Source organism: Equus przewalskii, chromosome 10 (assembly GCF_037783145.1).
Source record: "Equus przewalskii isolate Varuska chromosome 10, EquPr2, whole genome shotgun sequence".
Classification (NCBI taxonomy): domain Eukaryota; kingdom Metazoa; phylum Chordata; class Mammalia; order Perissodactyla; family Equidae; genus Equus; species Equus przewalskii.
This window is the reverse complement of record NC_091840.1, coordinates 30,676,598-30,695,248: the sequence shown is the minus strand read 5'-3', so window position 1 is coordinate 30,695,248 and position 18,651 is coordinate 30,676,598. Positions and strand designations below refer to the sequence as shown.

The following is an 18,651-nucleotide window of genomic DNA, read 5'->3' as shown; positions in this document are numbered from 1 at the left end:
CTTTGTAGGATGGGTAGGATTTTGGCTGAAGACTGTGATGTGAAAGGGCATTCCAGTGGCCTAAAATGTTCCAAACACATTTGGAGGAAATGTTCAAAATGCTGTTGGCCACAGTGTGGGCTTTGTGTAGGGAGCAGGAGAGGGGTAAGATGGAAAGAAGACTGTAGAACTGTGGAATGTTAGAGCAGGAAGCAATCTCAGAGCTCATCCCATCCAGGGAAGCTAAGGGGCTTTGACCTGAAGGGTTGACTCTGGTCTGCTGCGAGTGACTGCGTGGATGATGCTGAAGCTCATTAGCGCTCAGTGGGCAAAAGCCAGGATTGATGAACGATGAACTCCAAGGGCACTAGAGGAGAGGAATGGTGCCTGAATGCCACTCATCTGGCATCTCTGATCTTGTCCGATCACTTCATTTCACATCCAAGGAAGCTATGATCCAGAGAGGGAAAGCAATTCTTTCAAGGTCACATGGCTCGATTGTGGCACAACCAGAACTAGAGCAAAGACCACCTGATTTCTTGTCTTGTGCTTTTTCTCTTCAAACTAGGCATCAAATTCTGGGAAAAGCTAATGCATTTGAACTCTTGTGTAGGTGAGAGGGAAGCTCTGTAAGTCTTTCAGCAGGTAGACTGGTGAGGGTGTGCTACGCAGATTGACATATAGAAGGCAGAGGTAGGGAAAGTATTAGGTGGATTCCAAAGTAGGATTAGGAGTCGTGTAACAGGGCCTGAATGAGGGCAATGCAGGGAAAAAGGATGAACAAGTGTGATTACAACAGAGGAGAAACGATTCTTATTGTTGTTAACAATACTGACAATGCTGTTCATAAACAGGATCAGATCACTGTTCTAGAAAGTGATGCTGAAAAGAACATTTCCCCCTAGAAAGCCCAGACTAATCCTAAATTTAAACAATCCTTGGATGCTGTATTCCAGGCTGAAGTTAGCTGTTTCTCTGAGTGCCAAATACCCATATGGAAATTAAAAAATGAGTCCAACATCTGAATGTTTGAGCTGTCTGACGCCAAGCATCCCACACAGCTGATTCAGAGGCAACAAGAGGGCATGTGGTACTGACTGCTGGCACAGGCATTTTATAGATTCCACTAGGACTCTGAAAAGTTTGGGTATGTAGGGCACATTATCCAGACAACAGTCATTTGTATCTTTTTGGCAAATCTACTTCACTTGACAAGGAGATGAGACATAGGAAACACCCTATCTCATTCAAATAAAATCATACTTAGAGTAGTGAGTGGCCAATATAATGGTCTATATAATATAGAATAACAGTCTAGATAATAGCGATTATAATGTCATGGAACACTCACTCTCTGGGTAATTTTGAAATATTTTCTAAAAAATATTTGTAAGTATTAAGCCATGAACTTGAGAATGATAATATGTGATGGAACAGAAAGAGACAGATCCCATGTGACTTTGGGGGAAATCCGCATGTGGGTTTACTCATCTTTAAAATGCTTAACCGAATGACAGGCACATAGTAGGTACTCAAGCAATATAAATTTTCATTCCATCATGTTGACACAGAACTTAAATTTCATAAGGTAATTTGAGTGAACCTCATTTCATTTGATGAAAATCAAGTTAGGTGGGCTCTGAAACATTAGCTAACTTTGCCCAGTGCCACCCAAGTAGCAAACGGTGAGGACCAGGTTTGAACCTTGGCCTTTTGGCTCTAAGTCCAGTGTACTTTTCACTACACCATAATAATGAACATATTATGTATATTACCATTTCTTCTTAGCAGGCTATAATTTTGGCAGTCCATACTAGATTTTCTTTTCCACTGTGGCTTGTGCAATAGTTACCACCACTGAGTATTTTTAACTGACAGAACAGATTTCTATTGAGAAGCAAATTGATGCATTATCCTGAGAAATGGGCTGAACTTTGTAATATGAGGCCCCAAGAAAAACTTGGGGATCACAGACTATTTTCAACTTGAGTCTGGGGGGCATTCATCCATACTAAAGGGACTTTGGTACTTTCAAATAAAGAGGCTTTCAGAACATCAAGATTGTTGATATTAAGAAAGCTGTGTCTCCAAGTGTTCCCCTTTTTTTCATTTTAATTAATTTATTCATCTAGCCATTAAATATTTGTCATGTGCCAGGTACTGTGCTAGGAACTGGAGAATAAGAGGTGACACATACAGTCCTCACCCTCAAGGATCTCACAGTTTGGGCAGAAACAGACAAACTAACAATAAATTATGATACAGCATGAGGCCAGATACCGTGCCAATGGACAGGGTACTATGGGATGTTGAGGAGGGGTATCTGACTGAGACCACGGAGCAGAGAAGTGAGCAGGGAAGGATTCCCAGATGATCTGTTGTCTGGGCTTAGATGCAAAACATGATCAGAAATTACTAGGATTTAGAAGGGGGCGAGGCATGATGGAGGTCTCCTGGGGCAGAGAGAGCAGCAGATGCAGAGGTACAGAGGGTGGAACGCGTGGTGAGTGGAGTGTGTGGCCATAGAGGAGGGGAATAAAAAGTTGTTGGTGGGAGACAGATTATGAGAGGTCTTGGAGTCCAAATTTTTACTGTTTGATACACATGGGAGAACACTTTTTACACCAAAGTCATGCCAGCTACTGCTGCTGAAGAGTCATCCAAATTCTGTGATTTTGTGTACAAACACCAGCACATATACACCCCACAAAACACATCACATTATGCCTACAGGCTGAGTAAAGAATAATAAACAAAAGCTGTTTTAAGTTTCTAGATGATTTCTTCTTCAGAGATGGGAGCTGGTGCCTTCAATGGTAGCTTGTTTGTTTGTGTGGCTTTCCTTCTAAGCCCGGTGGATTAATAGCCACAGGCATTGCAAACGAAGAAGAAGGCAGGCAGGCACTGTTAGGCAAAGCTGGCTGGACAAAGGCCCTTCGATGTCCAGGTCTCATGGCACTATAGTGCCATCTCACTCCTACAAAGATGCAAACAATACAAACTACCTCTAAACTTTCAGGAGCAAGCTACCTCTTAGTTCCTTGGTCAGTGGAGTATATCTTTCCGAGGAAACATGCATGGAGGATGAGGTCTAGCAAAAGAGACATTGGTCATGAAAGAAGACCACAAATGTGTGTGTTGAGAAAATGTGAATCATAGGACCATAAACCCTGAGAGCTGCGAGTTTTAGGAAGCAAGTTAAATAGCCCAGGATCCAGCCAGGGCTTTCTGCATCACTACATGAATGTTATTTACTTTGTATATTGCTCAAGGCTGGGGAGCGTCAGGTCTAAACAGTGGCCAGAGTCAAAAAGAAAATTTGTAGGTGTAGTGGAGGTAATACTGAGTCATTTCTGCTTGGCTCTGCTCTTAGAAAAATCTCTGAGAAATTTTATAGGCAAACTGGCATCCCAGATGTAAAGTGGTTACCAGTTCTCTTTTGTCAAGGTTCAAATGTGTTTTAATTTTAATTTTATTTTTTTCAATATTAGAAAGGTAATATTATCATTGCTACTTTTAACTCTTTCCCAAAGAAATATGTGTAGTATTACAGTAGTACCCAATAGTAACTCTATAGTTAAGGATCAAATATGTTTTTAAAAGAGAGATAATGGAGGGGAGAAAACCTGTTTATCTCTGTTCTGATTAGCTCAACCAGCAATCTGGAACACCAAAGATCTCTTCAGAGTTTGCTGAACGATTACTGCGTTTTCACTAAAAAATGCTTTGGCACATTGGGTGTTAATTCATTGATATATCCACTCATTTGATGAAGTCATTAAATTGGCGTGTTTATAGCATGCAGTTATGGGCTGAATTGTGTCACCTCACCCCACCAAAGTCATATGTTGAAGTCCTAACCCTAGTACTTTAGAATCTGATTGTATTTTAAGGTAGGGTCTTTAAAGAGGTAATTAAATTAACATAAGATCACTAGGGTGGGCCCTAATCCAATATGACTGGAGTCCTTATAAGAGGAGGAAATTTCGGTAGAAACACGTGCAGAGGGAGGACAACGTGAAGACACAGGGAGAAGATGGCCATTTAAGAGCCAAGCAGAGAGACCTGCAACAGATCCTTCCCCCAAGGCCCTCAGAAGGACTAAAGTGATCTTGGACATCTTGATCTTGGACTTCTAGCCTCCAGAACTGTGAGACGACATGTTTTTGTGGTTGAAGTCACCTGGCCTATGGTACCTTGTTATGGTAGCCCAGGAAACTAATATGTGTGCATATTTGTTATATCTAGATATTAGTATGTTTATAATGTGAACATTTATTTTCTGCCATCTGTTCCCTTTTAGTTTGGCTGCAGCATCCTGATTTCCTTTAGGAGAATGACCTCGCCTCATTTTATGGTCTCTCGATAGGACTATAAATAAGACCCTCACCCTACACTTGGTGGTGAGGTGGATTCATGACCTAAGTTAGGCCAATTAGACTCTCTCCTGGGACTTTGACTCTTAAGTGGAACTAGGATGAAAATAATGACAGAAGCTTATTCATGGTGCTGACCAATGAGGCTGCTGAATAGTGTCTGCTACACAAATCAGTGTTGCTGCCTGCATCCTGCATTTTTGCAAGCATGGTTGTTTAGCATTCTCGTGGAATCTAAGAGCTGCTCCAAATCTTCTAATAAACTGTTTTATCTTGTCATAAAGACATATTTTCTATAGCTTGCAAGCAATTATTTTCCTAAATCACTTCATGGAATTTTTTTCTATTGAAATTTAAAGAAAAGTTCATAAAATTTTCATTTAAAATCCTTTCCTTGCTTCATTCTCTTTTATTCTCCTATGTAGGTTTTATCAAACTGGAAGCTGGGAGATGTTCTGTGTTATGTGGGGAATTATTGACTATTTAGAAATTAGATATTTCATATGTTATTAAACGCACTTATGTAGAGCCTTATAGATTTACATTGGCAGCTTAAATTAAGTAGGTAGAAAATCCCATCTAAACTTAGGGAATTTTAAATCAGAAGGTGTTCATTTAGCACCTGCTGTGTACAAAGGCCCATATCAAGTAATGTAGAGTCGGGTACAGAAGAGAGATAAAGCTTGTCTGCCCTGAAGGCACTCACTAGGGCCTCCTCAGATACAATGAACAAAAGGAACAAATTCTATATTGAACACCAAACCTTCAGAAAAGGGGAAAAGTCGTTCTGAATCCTCTTAACCCTGACCACACTACCATAGGAGAATTTGTTGTGCTTATACACATTAAACACTTTAATACCTGATCCATTTAATCCTCACAGCAAATCTCTGAGGTGGGTATCATTATCATCCCCATTTTAAAGAGATGGAAACTGAGGTTAGGAAACTTTCCTAACTTCCCCAAGCATCCCTTATAGTCCTTCAAATGGCACTCAAATCCCCTCTAATTCCATTTGCCTTTTGCCACCACTAACGTCTCAATCCAAAAGAGGCCGAAAGCACCCTTTTATCCTCTCAGAATGGCTAATGAAACAGAATAACCTCACAGCCCCAGATTGAAGGCGCTGGAGTTAGAAGCTGTGTGCCATATGCACTGTCTCCTGTCGTCTCCTGAGTTTAGAGCTTTGTTTTCTTTGATAATTCCTTCCTTACATTCGAGGCATCATAACTGTTTCATTTCTGAGCCTGGGGGTTGCGCTTTGGTGGCACACCACCAAGACTAGAATTTCAGGATAAATCAATATGCATCTTCAATGGAATTCACTGCAGTGGGATTTTATACTTAGCATTTCTTGGCTCCTAGACTCATTTAACAGAGGCCAATCGGCAGCCCCCATCTCTTATAAAAGTTTCCAGAAGACAAAACATGAGAGCTCTGTTCCATTTTTTCCTGGGATTCTTTATCTCGTATGAGCATCAGTAATCAAAGTGGCATTTACTAGCTTGGTAAATGAATAAACCTTTACTTTCCCACAAGTTCAGTTGTAGGCATCAAGCTCTCCTAAAATTTCCATAGCAAACAGGCAGCTGAGTGCTTGTGCAAAAGGCAGAAAGAGAGAGAGGAAGAAAGAAAGAAGTCTGCAAGGAAAAATAGTGTAACAAGGACCACACTGATCCTACATTAGTTTCCTAGTGACTTGCAGAGTTTGTAATTTTTATCATTTACCTTTCTCTCCACTACACCAATTCCTAGGAGAGGGTTCATTTTTTATTCATTCTGAAAGTTTACCATCAATCATCCTCTTAAAGAGCTTGCCAGAAACTTGGACAGAGCCTCATAATAAAATTGCAGAGACAGAGGACTAATTGATTTCTATAAATAATGTTTAGCTGTAAAGATATGAAAGGTGGTTAGAACCACATGTATTAATCTCCCTTTTGCTCCATCTGTGTCTGCAAAAGCAGACTGTACCTTGACAAAGTACTCTATTTCACCCTGCAAACACACAGCAGGAGATTAACACCAGATGGCCCACCCCTCCCATCTCCCTGCCCTGCCCTCCGCCCTGCCTCCACCTCCTCTGGCCAAATCTTCTAATTACTCCTCCCCTCTGGTCCTCACTTTCTATCTCATAATTTCAAAATTCTCTTTCCATTATCATCCGTGCATGACAACATGCAGAGAAGTTAACAGTCCCCCTGTTCTTTCTGCCCTTCCAGTTTCCTGTACAATAAACAAAAATACTACCCCAACCCCAAATGCAAAAGCTTTTCATCAGACTGCAAAAATGACAATGTTCAAGAAAAACAGTAACAACTGACGCTAAAGAATTATTAATGTGTGTGTCTTGGAAAGAGGGAGGTTAGAGAGAACTCAATCCTAAGGACGCTCTCACGCACTACTAGCTTTAATCACATAGCACAGAAACACCAACAGTTACTACTCGTCAACATCATATAAAATGGGAACACAATTATATCTGGGGAAATACATGCTGGCTGGACAAAGATAATGCTATAAATCTCATATTTATTTAAGAGTTGCTGAAGAAATGTTGAGAACTCACAGAAGCACCATCTGCTCAGGCCAACGGTGATACGCAGAAATAAAAATCAGACTAGGGACAGGGCAGGGCTGTGTGATAGATGGCCCATTCTTAATTATGGATATTAGGTCATTACATCTCCAAGGCTCATTCAGAAGGGCAACATCTTAGCTAGTTCAATCAGCTGGTTCCAATCCCAACTAAACATGACACAAAATGTCATTCTTAGCATGGAATATCATTTTTCTGGCTATAGATTAAATACAAAGTGAATGATTACTTTCACTTGGGAGACAGGAAAATTGTCACACTAGACAGAATTCAACGAAATTGGCCCATTTCATCTTCTTCTTCCTTTTTATTTTTTTTGCCTAGACTGCTCCTAGATGATAGTAGATGGATATTTTCCATAAATAAGAGTGCGAGGGAGTCTTTTTAATGAGGCAACTCAAATTATTAAATTGATTTAAATACAGCAATTCCATATCAGTTTACTTCTGATGGCATTAAATATTCCTGATGACTATTATACTTGAAATATGGTCATAATTTTAACAGCTTTCACAGATACATCCCTTTTCTGTAGCTTTCTATGTGAGGCAGATCAAACTTTCTCAAAGCTTTTATTTTAGGGGGGAAAGTGCATGGTGTGTTTTGTAGTTTTAATGAAGTTAACCACACTTATAAAAAGTCATTTATTCTTAGTGTGAGCTCCTTCTATGACATTCCCTTCTTCTCCACATGCTGTTTAGCTGTCTGTCTTTACCCACTGGAATTAGCTAGCTCAAGTCATTTCAGCAATTTCTTGTTTCGATGGGAACCTCCAGAAAGGCAGGAGCTGTTCTGGTTCCACTTGCTTTGCCTAGAGCTCCCAGTGGCTTAATGAAGTCTTGCTCTGCTACCAGCCTGCGGTGTTTTGGATTTGTTGGCTTTTTGCTATAGTTTCCTTAACCATTTCTGCAATGGCCCTAACCACATCTAAGCACAAATGTGGAAGAAGAAAGGGAAAGGATAGTTGATTGAGTCTAAGAAAGTTTTCTTTCTTTTCTTTTTAAAAAGGTCTTGAGTGCAGAGGGCAAGCCCATGTTGGAATTGAGCTGTCACGCCACTTGATCTCACAGTTACTGAACTGCTTCTAGGAATTAGGCAAGATAACCCTTGAGGTGTACGTGAGGAGAGTTGCTTAGTCTGTGAAGTAGTGAGGGTGTCAGGACACTGCATGGCTGATCCAATTCCCAAGTCCATGGTGTTCAAATGGCTGAAGCATTTCGAGCAAGTGAAAAATTAGCACATCTGTTCATTGGATCAGTGGAAGGAGCCTACCGAGCTCTGAAACACCATGGCTGATGGGTCTGGTGAATTATTTAGCATTCCAAAAAGCTGGGGTGTTCTCCATGTAGGCTGGTTGGAAAGTTAAGAGTGCCAAGAAATACATGGTACTGTATTTATATTACCTGGAGTTGAAGAACTGTGTAACCCAGTTTCCACTGCTTACGGCAACAGGCTGAAGTCTGAAACCAGGAGTTGAGAGGAACACCTAAGGATGAAGCTCCAGCTCAGATTCCACACATCCAATCAAGCGAGGCTGCCACTGCTTTCTGACCTATAGGTTTACATCTATAAATGTACTCTCAAACACAAGATTCAAATCTTGAAGTAGGTAAATAATTACCTGCTGAGATTGAATGCTTCAGTAGGTTTATAGGCAGAAGAGTCCAAGTAAAAGGGTCTATTAAGTGTATCAGTGGGAACTTGGAGATCAAAGAGAAATGAAGCCAATCTATGGCCTTCTTGAGTGCCAGGCAAGGAAATAGTCCCTGGCAAGACACATAGTCCCTACACACTCCTAAAGCCTTGACAGAGAAAGGAGGAGCCTTCAGGTGGGACCATAAGAATTTGAGCTGTAGTATTTGAGAATAAGCAAGCATTGTTTCCCAGGATGATGGCGATGGTCACCTGGGGGTCTAAGGTGATATGTCCTGGGGTCTCGCTGCTCCCTGATAGACGTCCCAGAGAGACCCAGTCATCAGTGCACCTTCCAGCTGAGGTGGTCAGATAGAGCTGCTGCACCTGCTGTTTCTTGAGCTCTCGTGTTTCCTCCCCCCTCCATTTTAGATAGCTGTCTCTGGGGTCTGAAATAGCTGATGGTAAGGATTTAGTATTCCTTTCCTCCCTACCAATGTGCCTTTGTTCAGAGTCTTCAACTTCTCCTTTTTCTGTCCTCCCTAGGTGCCCAGTGTTCCTCTCTTCTGCTGGCTTCCAGTGGCCTGAGGTCACTTGCTGTGTTATTCCACCAAGACTGTGCCCTCCCCAAGAGAATCCCTCAGTCCTGCTGTTTTAGAGACCTAGAGAGGGCATCCCTTTCTTAGTTGGTGATACCTAAGCTAAATGCAATAAAACCATTCCAGTTAAGGGAGCAGAATGGGGTAGATCAGGGGTTGGCAAACTTTGTAAAGGGTCAGCGAGTAAATATTTTAGCTTTTGCAGGCCACATGGACTTTGTTGCAACAACTCAACTCTGCCGTCCTGGCGCTAAAGCAGCCATACACAGTACATGAATGAATGAGCCTGGCTGTGTTCCAATAAGATGTTATTTAAAAAAACAAAGGATAAGCTGGATTCAGCCTGTGGGGTCATAGTTTGCTGACTTCTCATGTAGAAGAAAGAATACTAGGCACGAATAAAGAACTTGCTCCCCAGTCACAGCCCTGACCTTAACCAGCTAAATGACTTTAGGCAAGTCACCTCACCTCAGCTTTCCCCACCTCTCACTCCTTCCAGAAGGAGTGTGGCATAAAGAAGGTAAAGTGTGAGATTGGCTAGGTGCCTGCCGCCTTCAGTTGTCTTTCTGATCCCTGGCCAACAGTGCAAAGGCCATGGGATTTGTATTGACAATAATGGCTATCATTTTGAGCATCTGCCATGAGATAACATACAACATATATTTTATATCTCTTCTTTCATCTTCACAACTCACCAAAGTAGGTAACATGATCCCTCTTTAATAGATGCGGAAACAGAGATCAGGGGCGCTAAATAATTGGCCCAAGTTACACAATGGGGAGATCACAACGTCAGAATCCAAATCCAGGTCCATCCAACCACACTCAGTTTCCCATACACCATGGGGCTTCCCATGTAGGTTGCTTAGTTTTCAATTCCTTCACCCCTACCAACCATGTCGTAGATGTTTTCTCTAGTACAGTATTCTCTATACAGTTGCTGGAGTGGTCACATTTTATCACTTCCGCGTGAAAATCTGTCCAATGACTTCCCATCACACTTTGGATAAAATAAAGCCACTCCTATTAAGTGAGGAGGATGGTGTAGGCCCAGAGTCCTTACTATGGTTTATGAGGTCCCAGTGATCTGTGCCAGCACACTCCAACATTTCTGCCCTCTCCTCTCTTCTTCATTTACTCTGTTCCGGCCCCAGGCACCTTGCTTTGCCTTAAACATGCCAAGCAGACTCCCACATCAAGATCTTTGTACTCGTGGTTCTCCAGACTGGGATGCTATTCTCACAGTATCAGGATGACTCATTCCCTTACTTGATTGATGCCTCAACTTAAGTGTCACCTCCTCAAGGAGAAATTTCCTGACCACTCTATCCAAAAAAAATACTAGCACCCATCACTCTCTGTGTCCTTACCTTGCTTTAGTTCTCTTTGTAGCAACTATCACACCAGGCAATACATCATGTTTATCTGGTATTTTTCCTCTTCTTATTCTCTCCTGCATTGTGAAGGCAAAGAATTTGTCTTGTTCATTGATACATGGTGCCTGACCTGATAGGCTTTCAATAACTATCTGTGGATTTTTGAGTAAATGAAAGAAAATATTGGAGTGGCTGGCTTACGAGCAGTTGCTCCCCACTCTGAGTGGTGTTTCAAGTCTATCAGCAGTGAGAAGCCTTGTCCCCTAGCCTCTTTGTAGGAAGGATAGCTTGTTTGCCTGTATCAGAACAAATCAGAGTATTACTTTGTCTCATCCTTGGAAAGTACCCAATACAGGAGAGGTGGCACAAAAAAGGGAAAGATTAGTCTCATGACTCTGAATTTCAGAGCTCATCTAGGGCCGAGAGTCTTCCAGCTGCAGATCTCGGAGTCACTTCTTGCTCTACCTCCTCCACTGTCTGTACCATCCTTCTCTGTAGGGGCTGTTCCTGCCCAGACTGCCCATGCCACCTCCACCCCCCAATCCTCTTCTCCCCAGGCTTAAGGGCAGCATGAAGACTTTAGATAAGCACTTTTGGTGGGGAAACACTATTCTCACCCAAACAATGTCACTTGATGGATGAAAAACCAAGGGTCAGAGAACTGAAATAGCTTGGTGGAGGTCCCACTGCTAATGAATGTCACACCCAAGTCTAGAGTCTAAGTCTCCTAATCACAAGACTGGCCCTAGCTCCACACTCCATGCCACAAATGGTAACAGTGATTAGCCAGTAACACCACAGGCTGCTCACTCAAGAATCAATTCAATTCTACAAACATTGATTGAACACGCAAAATGTGGCTGGCCCTGTAATTGGTTAGAATCTGGAGTGCCACAATGAAAATAGTACAGTCTCCGTCCCCAAAGAGTTGACTAGAAGTTTGAACACAGAACAAAAGAGAGAAGATTTTTTTTTTTTTGTATGAAATACTGATTAAAAGGTGAATGCAGTAATCAGTTTAACCTCAAAGAGACTCTTAAAGCACCTAATCAGAGCCTCCTCACAGCTATGCTTAGGCCTCCTCACTCTGGATATGAATTTTTAAAAGAAAAAAAGAGAGAGAGTGAGAGGGAGGAAGGAAGGAAAGAAGGAAGGAAGGGAGGGAGGGAGAAAAGAAAGGAAAGGAAAGGAAAATTGAATGGCACTCTGGCTTCTTCCTTTCATCCTTTATCTTCACAAATCTCTGCTTCTTTCAAAGACCTTAAGCTGGAGGGCCACTCTCCAGAAGCCTTTTCAACACAGTTCTCACCTACTGTGAAGTCCTAGTGTGAAATGAAAAGAGCTGAATTATTTCTCCCACTCAGTATCCCCTACCCGGCCCTCAGCCCAGCTCCAACGATAAACTTCTGCATTATTGTAGAAACTTTTGATTACTATTAACTCAGTCAATAACAGACATTCCCTCCATCAACCAAAGGCACATTTGAGGTCTTCTGGACCGACCTGGATCAGTGACAGGGATTCAAAAACCCACACAACCTGCAGGATCAGTAGGGGGACATGCCAATTAGTCCCAACTGTGCCTTGCCCTGGCTCAGCCATTCAGAGAAGACCTCCTTCAAGAAAAGTTCACTCTGGATTTTAGAACAAATCTTTCTTCTCCATCATCATGACAATAAAGTCCAAAAAGAGCGAAAGGGAAAGAGGGAAAGGAGAGAGAGAGGGAGAGGGAGAGAGAAAGAAAGCCAAGGCGAACGTGCATTGGCAGAAATAAGGAGGAGGAACTGACCTTAACACGGAAACAAGCAATTCCTGATTTCTCTGTACTTACATAAGTAAAAAATCTAGGATAAAAGAGAAACCAGAAAACAAGGTAAAAACTTGCCTCTAGAAGCTTCTCCCCTTCCATCCTTCCCCATTGTCCCACCTCCCAAAAGATTAAGACACACTTGACAGTCCCAAACTCCTTGGGATCAAGACTTGCCTGTGTACAGAAACGAAACCAGCTCTCCCGAGCCGGGATGCTCACCAGCTCGCGCCCGAGTTCACTCACCCACTCTCCTCACAGTTTCCTGCCTGTTGCATGCAAAACAATGGTCTCCAAACGCCAATTACTGATATTCAGAACTGTTGTTTTCCTACCCTGGTTAGAGACGACTCCATTAGAGACGGAGGGTAAGCTCTTGAGTTGAAAGAGAATCTGGGGGGTGGAGGGAAACCCTTTCTCGAACCTCCACACGGTTCCCGTTGCCAAGGGAACCCTCTTTGTCCGGGGAGGCTAGGAATGGCCGCCTCTCCCGCGGCCTGGCTCCAGGAGTGGCCAAATCGCTGCACAGGGTCAAGAGCAGAGGGAGGGGAAGGGCCGCACATGCTTCTGACAAAGAAATCGCTTTCAAAGAAGGAAAGAAATGGTGAAAAACATGGTCTTAGGAGGCACCTCCGGGGGAGGGAATAAGTTCATTGACGATGCTGCAATCAGATTTGAGTTGGCTTTTGTGCCCCTGAAAGGAGCGTGATTCAAATCTATATCCCAGAGGAGACAGAGTGGGAAGGACAGAGAGAAGGAGACTGGGGGGGGGGGGGGGGGGGGGAGGGGGCTGGAGGGTAAAAAGGGGGTGTCTCAGGCTCTTTCAGCAGATGCTGAACATTAATCATATAAACAATTATTTAGTTAAGATGCTTAGTTGAAGCTTTGGACTGGATTATTTTGCCTGCTGGACTGGCTGGAGGAGCTCTCTGGCTGTCTCCTAGAAGTCTGGTGGGGCCTGGCTGGGAGATGATAGTATGGTGTGGATGGTCAGGCATGTTCTCCTTTGCCCTACAATTTCAGAAGAAATTCTCTTAGGGACTGTGCCGAAGGAGGCACATTTTGTGCATGCTTCTTTTGAAACCCATTGGTCAAGGGCAGACCAGGTTGAACGGTAGTTGGAGGAGTTTGGATGGACCTGAATTACTAGCCTAGTGCCTGGCACAGTGTGGGTGCTCAATAAAATGTCTGCTGCCTGTTGTTGTCTGCTGTCTGCTGCATGGTTGTTGAAGAGTGACTTGTTTTCAGTGTCTTGGCTTTCCAGCAAGGTAGGAGAATGAATACTGGACAGATGGAGCAGTTGAAGCTGAGAGGATGTGACTTACCTGTGGACCCACGACTGACGGTGGTAGAGGAGAAACATGAGCCCAGAGCCCAGTACCTGTCTAATTGCTTTTTTAAAGTAGAGAACTCAAAGGAAGTCTTTATCCAAGTGTTGCTGTCCAATAGGAGAAAATAGCAAATAAGCAAAGAGAAACAGTAACTGTCACCTCTGTTATCTGGTCTGGGCTAAACATGGAGTGAGGCTGTTCACACTGAGTTACAGTGAAGTACCAAGAAAAATCTATACATGCACACACACACATACATGTACATATACACGTGCACATACATATACATATATTTCCCTGCAAGATGGTAAAATTCTTATATTACTCATCTTCTGCATGTCAGCTCTGGCATCAGTTGCTCCAGGAACTGTCCATCACCATCCCCAAGCTCAGCTTCCAGAGCACTTTTTAAAGATCTTCCATAATACTTATCACACTGCTTTAGCCATTGGTGCCTTGTATATGATCCCAGGGATGGCCCTCTACCAGAACATCATCTCCTTGAGGGAAGACACCATGTGTCACTCCTTTTTAGTCTCTTACACCTGGTAAGATGTCTATTACATAGTAGGTGCATGATATAGACACTCAAGAATTGAAGAGCAATGAGTCCATTTGTGAGTGTTTTATTGAGTTAACTATATTAGGCCCCAGGGAGGATTCAAGAGAAGTTGAAGGTATAGTATCTGCCTGTGAAAAGTGTAAGCTCCATGTAAGATGAAGGACTGGGTCCTTAAATATTACCTAAGTGTATTTGCACTAAGTGTAGCCCAGAGCAATAGAAGCAGTGCATTTACTTAACAGATGAAAAACAGCTCCCTCAGTAGTTTTGTCTGTCAGATTGTGGCTGTAAACTCCTGGGAGCCCTGAGCTGCAAACATGCCCCATTAGGCCTACAGCATTCATGCTCCTTTCTTTTTGTCAAGGCCCTTTTTTTTTTTCAGCCTGTCTCCTCTAAAGAAGCCTTAGTAAAGGACATGTTACCTAGTGGTAGAAGGTGCTGGAAACAGCTCCATCACAATGCTTTCCAGTCTCTGTAATGTGACTTCTCTTTTACAAAAAGACTAATCTAAATGCATCAGAACCCACTATCAAAATACACAAGTTAAAACTGGCGCACAAACACAAAAACAGCATTTTGGACATTCTTATCACTTTGGGATATCTGGGTCCAGGTTTCCCTGTCATTCTCTCTAGGGGACGCTGACAGAGAACATACTTTGCATGATCTACATCATTAACGTCAACCAGAGGAAGATCCCAACCGAAAGGAGCAGAGTCCTGTCCTGACTGCACTGTCCTAACGGAAACAGCAGGATGAAAGTGCTGGGAGCCAAGAAAGTCTCTGCCAAAGAGATAGACTAATGCTTTCAGGGCATCTGAGCGCCACAGATGAAGACTGAGGCCCAGAGTTGCATACTGAGTGAGCAGAGATAGGCCTAGACTCTCAGTCTCGAAACGCCCCCTCACATTTTCCAGAGTACTCTCCTGACCTCAGGTTCCCTCCCCTCCGGTGCACCTGCCATCCTGCCCCAGAGTGATCTCTCCAGGCTGATCATTCCATCTGCTCATGTCACTCTTCAGAGTAAGATGCTGCCACATCTGTCCATTGCCCTCAGATCAAGTCCAGTCTCTCAGGCTTTCTGTGATCTGCCTTTCCCAACTTTGCCTCAGAGACTCCGTTCATTTTCCCAGTGTCTCACCCCCTCTAAAATACTCAAAGAAGTTTTCATTTCACCGCATTCTTTCTCTTGCATTTTCCTCTGCTGAAGTGTGACCCAAGTGATGGCAATGTCACTGATATCACCCCAAATCAACTTTTGAGACCTCTCTGCACATGCCCAGGAGCTATGAGTAAGGCATCATGGAATGAGGGTTTTGGTGGAAGGAGGCTAACCTGGAATTATGTTGTGCTACACTGGAAGGAAGGGGTAATGCCTTGATGCTCAGCATTCACCATGAGGGGCTGTGAATTTTGGGGAGAGAATGTAATTAGGATAAGAAGACATCGAAGAAGGAAGAAGGAATTAAAATTTAGCTGTACCTACCACTCAAGTGCAATCATGCTTTCTATTCACAGACTAACTTCTATCAGAACGAATGGTATTATTGTACATTGGGGTCTTGAAATTAAATGCCTGGAGGGGCCAGATAAGTGAGGTAAATGAGGTCAGTGGGCCTTGTATCAGGCACTAGGGAGTGATGGAAACTGTGGCAAAATAGAGACAAAATGCTATATGTAAAGGGAGCAGTAGTAACTCAGCTTCAGCTGCTTACTGACATGTGGCATTGTAGCCTAGGACTGTCAGAGCTTTTTACTTTTTAAAGAGAAGTTGGAAATATGGAAACGTGTGAAATTTCCTAATTTAAAAATATTGGTTCAAAATGTTAACAAGCATTACATATAGGACAAACAAAATATATTGGTGAGCCATATCTAGGTCATGGGATGCCACTTTGTAACCTTTGCCTTATGTGGAACTTTCCAGAATTTGAGCGTAGGCATCTGCAGGCAGGGGTATATAGCTGTCATCAATAATCCAGATGACAAAACTTATGTAAAAACATCCACAGGGTCACAGGGCAGAGCCATAAATGATATCAGTGTGTTACTCAGAGAAAGAGAAGGTGCGCCAGTGATTGGATATAAAAGAAGAGAAAGCAAGATAATGGAAGACCTAACTCCTCAGGAGATGTGGTTTATTTGAAGCGGCTGGAGATGGGATTGATCTGTGCTCCCATCCAACTCAGAGCTGGACAGCTCCAGAGGCAATCCTCTGCAATCTTCCTATAGCGCAGGGAGGCTGGGCTTGTGGAGTACGGGAAAGTGGGGGGGGGGGGGGGGGGGTTGTCACCATGGCGAATAGGATGCCGTGCCAGGTGTAGACACATGCATGACTCAGCACAGGTTCTTTTTCTCGCTAGTCTCAAGCATGCTTTCCCCAGCTCTTAGCCAGCATAAACTCAAGGCTTTGCATCTGGGGAGAGGCTGTCAATGGTGAAATCTTCCTTCTCTGAGGAAAATCTTTCTTCACCCATGACCACCTGTAGAGGTTCTGCTGTGACTGCACGTGGCCCAACTGTTCACAATGGCTGCCCTGCCTCTAGTCCTCTCTACTTAACCCTGAGGGGGAAACCACACCTGCCTCTTGAATCCCTTTCTATCATCACCAATCTCCTTCTTTCTCATGGTTATGATACTGTGACTATACCTTCTGAGAATTTGCCTTCTTGTTCCTTTCAGTTCTTCCCTTCCCTTTGGTTATGACTCAAATCGCACCAATTATTTTTCTTCAAAGTCTACTGGTCCTAAGACACCATTTCACATTTCTACAGCCACCACCCTTATCCAGGTGCTCAACATTCTGAACTCCTATTGCTATTCATGGCCTCCGAAGAAGGTTTTTCTTGCTTCCAGTCTCTCCCCACCTGCCCCAAGCACCATTTTCATCATGTCATCCCCTTCCCTATGATTTATTATCTTAAATTAAAATACACAAACATGACCTTACAAGACTTTTCTTCCCCACTGCCTCCATGTAGAGCCTATCCAGTTACCTTCAGGCAACGGAAAGAGAATGAAGTTTGGAATCACGCAGACCCAAGTTCACATCCTGGCTTTGCCATTTGCTCTCTGTGTGCTCTGAACAAATTATATAACCTCTCTTGGCTTCAGTTACCTCATCTTAAAATTGGGATAAATAATACCTACCATGCACAGTTGTTGAGAGAATTATATAAGCTAATTAATGTAGGCTATCTCATTGTAAGTACTCAAAAAATGGCAGTGGTCATTAATATTACTTCCTGCAAATGTAGCATGAGAGGGGGAAAATAAGAGGGTGTTTGCATCTGTCAGCAACATGACAGATATGTCAAAAGAATGTGAAGCAAACTAAATAAATTATGGGAATTTGTACCATTCAATGTGTTCTGCTATAGTGCAAAGAAAATTTTAAAAAATTATCAAGAGAGAAAATGAAAACCTATTGCTACTAAGTTTCAGCAGTTTTGTCCCCTGAACATTTTAGCTGTGTTGCCTATGTTCTCCAACACAGATATGTGGCTTCAATCAAGGAGAGTCCCTGCAGATCCCCTGTCAACAACTGAATCATGTGCAACCTTCCGGATTTCACATGCGGCATGAACTGTGGTCACCGTCCACCTTCTCAGCAGTATTAAGTGAGATGGAGTGGAGACACGTATGTCATCTGAGGTCAAACAAACCTGAATGTGAATTCTGACTCCATCAAGGTCCTAGCTTTGGGACTGTGAGCAGGATACCCTATCTCTCCAAGCCTTAGCCTGTTACCTGTAAAATCAGGAGGGTGGTGCTATCAGTGTAGGGAGCATTAGATTAATGGTTCTTCCAAAGGGCTCACCTATTTTAATTGTGTGATATATGTTACCTCTCATTCTCTTAAATGAACTCAAAGTCATATCCTCTAAGAAATTTCCTCGATTGAGTCCTTCTAATACTAACTACTGTTTTACTCTGTATCCTTTCAGCAAATGGAATCTTAACATTTGTAACCTAGAGTTACAAAGCAGAGTTTTTGAGTTAGACAGACGTGATTTTGAAATTCTAGTTTCAATACTAGTTAGCTGTGTTACCTGGAGAAGTCTCAGTTTCTTTATTTGTAAGAGAGGAGTCATAACAGTCCCTCCTTTAGAGGACCTTTGTGAGGATTCAGTGAGATCATGCAGACAGTGTTTAGAATAGGATCTGGCAAAGAGAAAGGATCCAAGGAGGTTAGCTACTCTTATCAATGTGGGAAGTACCAGAAATGGTAACTAGCAGGATGGGATTTTGATCCCACCTTGACACAAGTTAAGTTGTTGTGTGATCTGGGTCCACTCACGTAACTTCTCTGTTTCCATATCCATAAAATGAAAGTCATCCTATGAAGACTATGAAGATGAAATAATGTCATTGGGGTGAAGATTCTTCC

The 18,651-nt window shown here is 42.8% G+C and overlaps 1 protein-coding gene across 5 annotated transcripts in view; it reads right to left on the bottom strand.

Annotated features, from left to right (window-relative positions):
* ANKFN1 (ankyrin repeat and fibronectin type III domain containing 1) overlaps positions 1-18,651 on the bottom strand; it is a 371,664-nt gene that overhangs the window by 276,926 nt on the left and 76,087 nt on the right. Inside the window, exon 1 of one of the 5 annotated variants that reach the window (XM_008519821.2) lies at positions 12,704-12,900. The exons of 2 other annotated variants lie outside the window; for them this stretch is intronic. In XM_008519821.2, coding sequence (XP_008518043.2) covers positions 12,704-12,724 — 21 coding nt within the window. In that variant the 5' untranslated portion in view covers positions 12,725-12,900. Of the gene's footprint in view, positions 1-12,590; positions 12,901-18,651 lie in introns of those variants that run through there. 2 more of the 5 variants (XM_070560771.1, XM_070560772.1) reach the window with 2 other exon arrangements.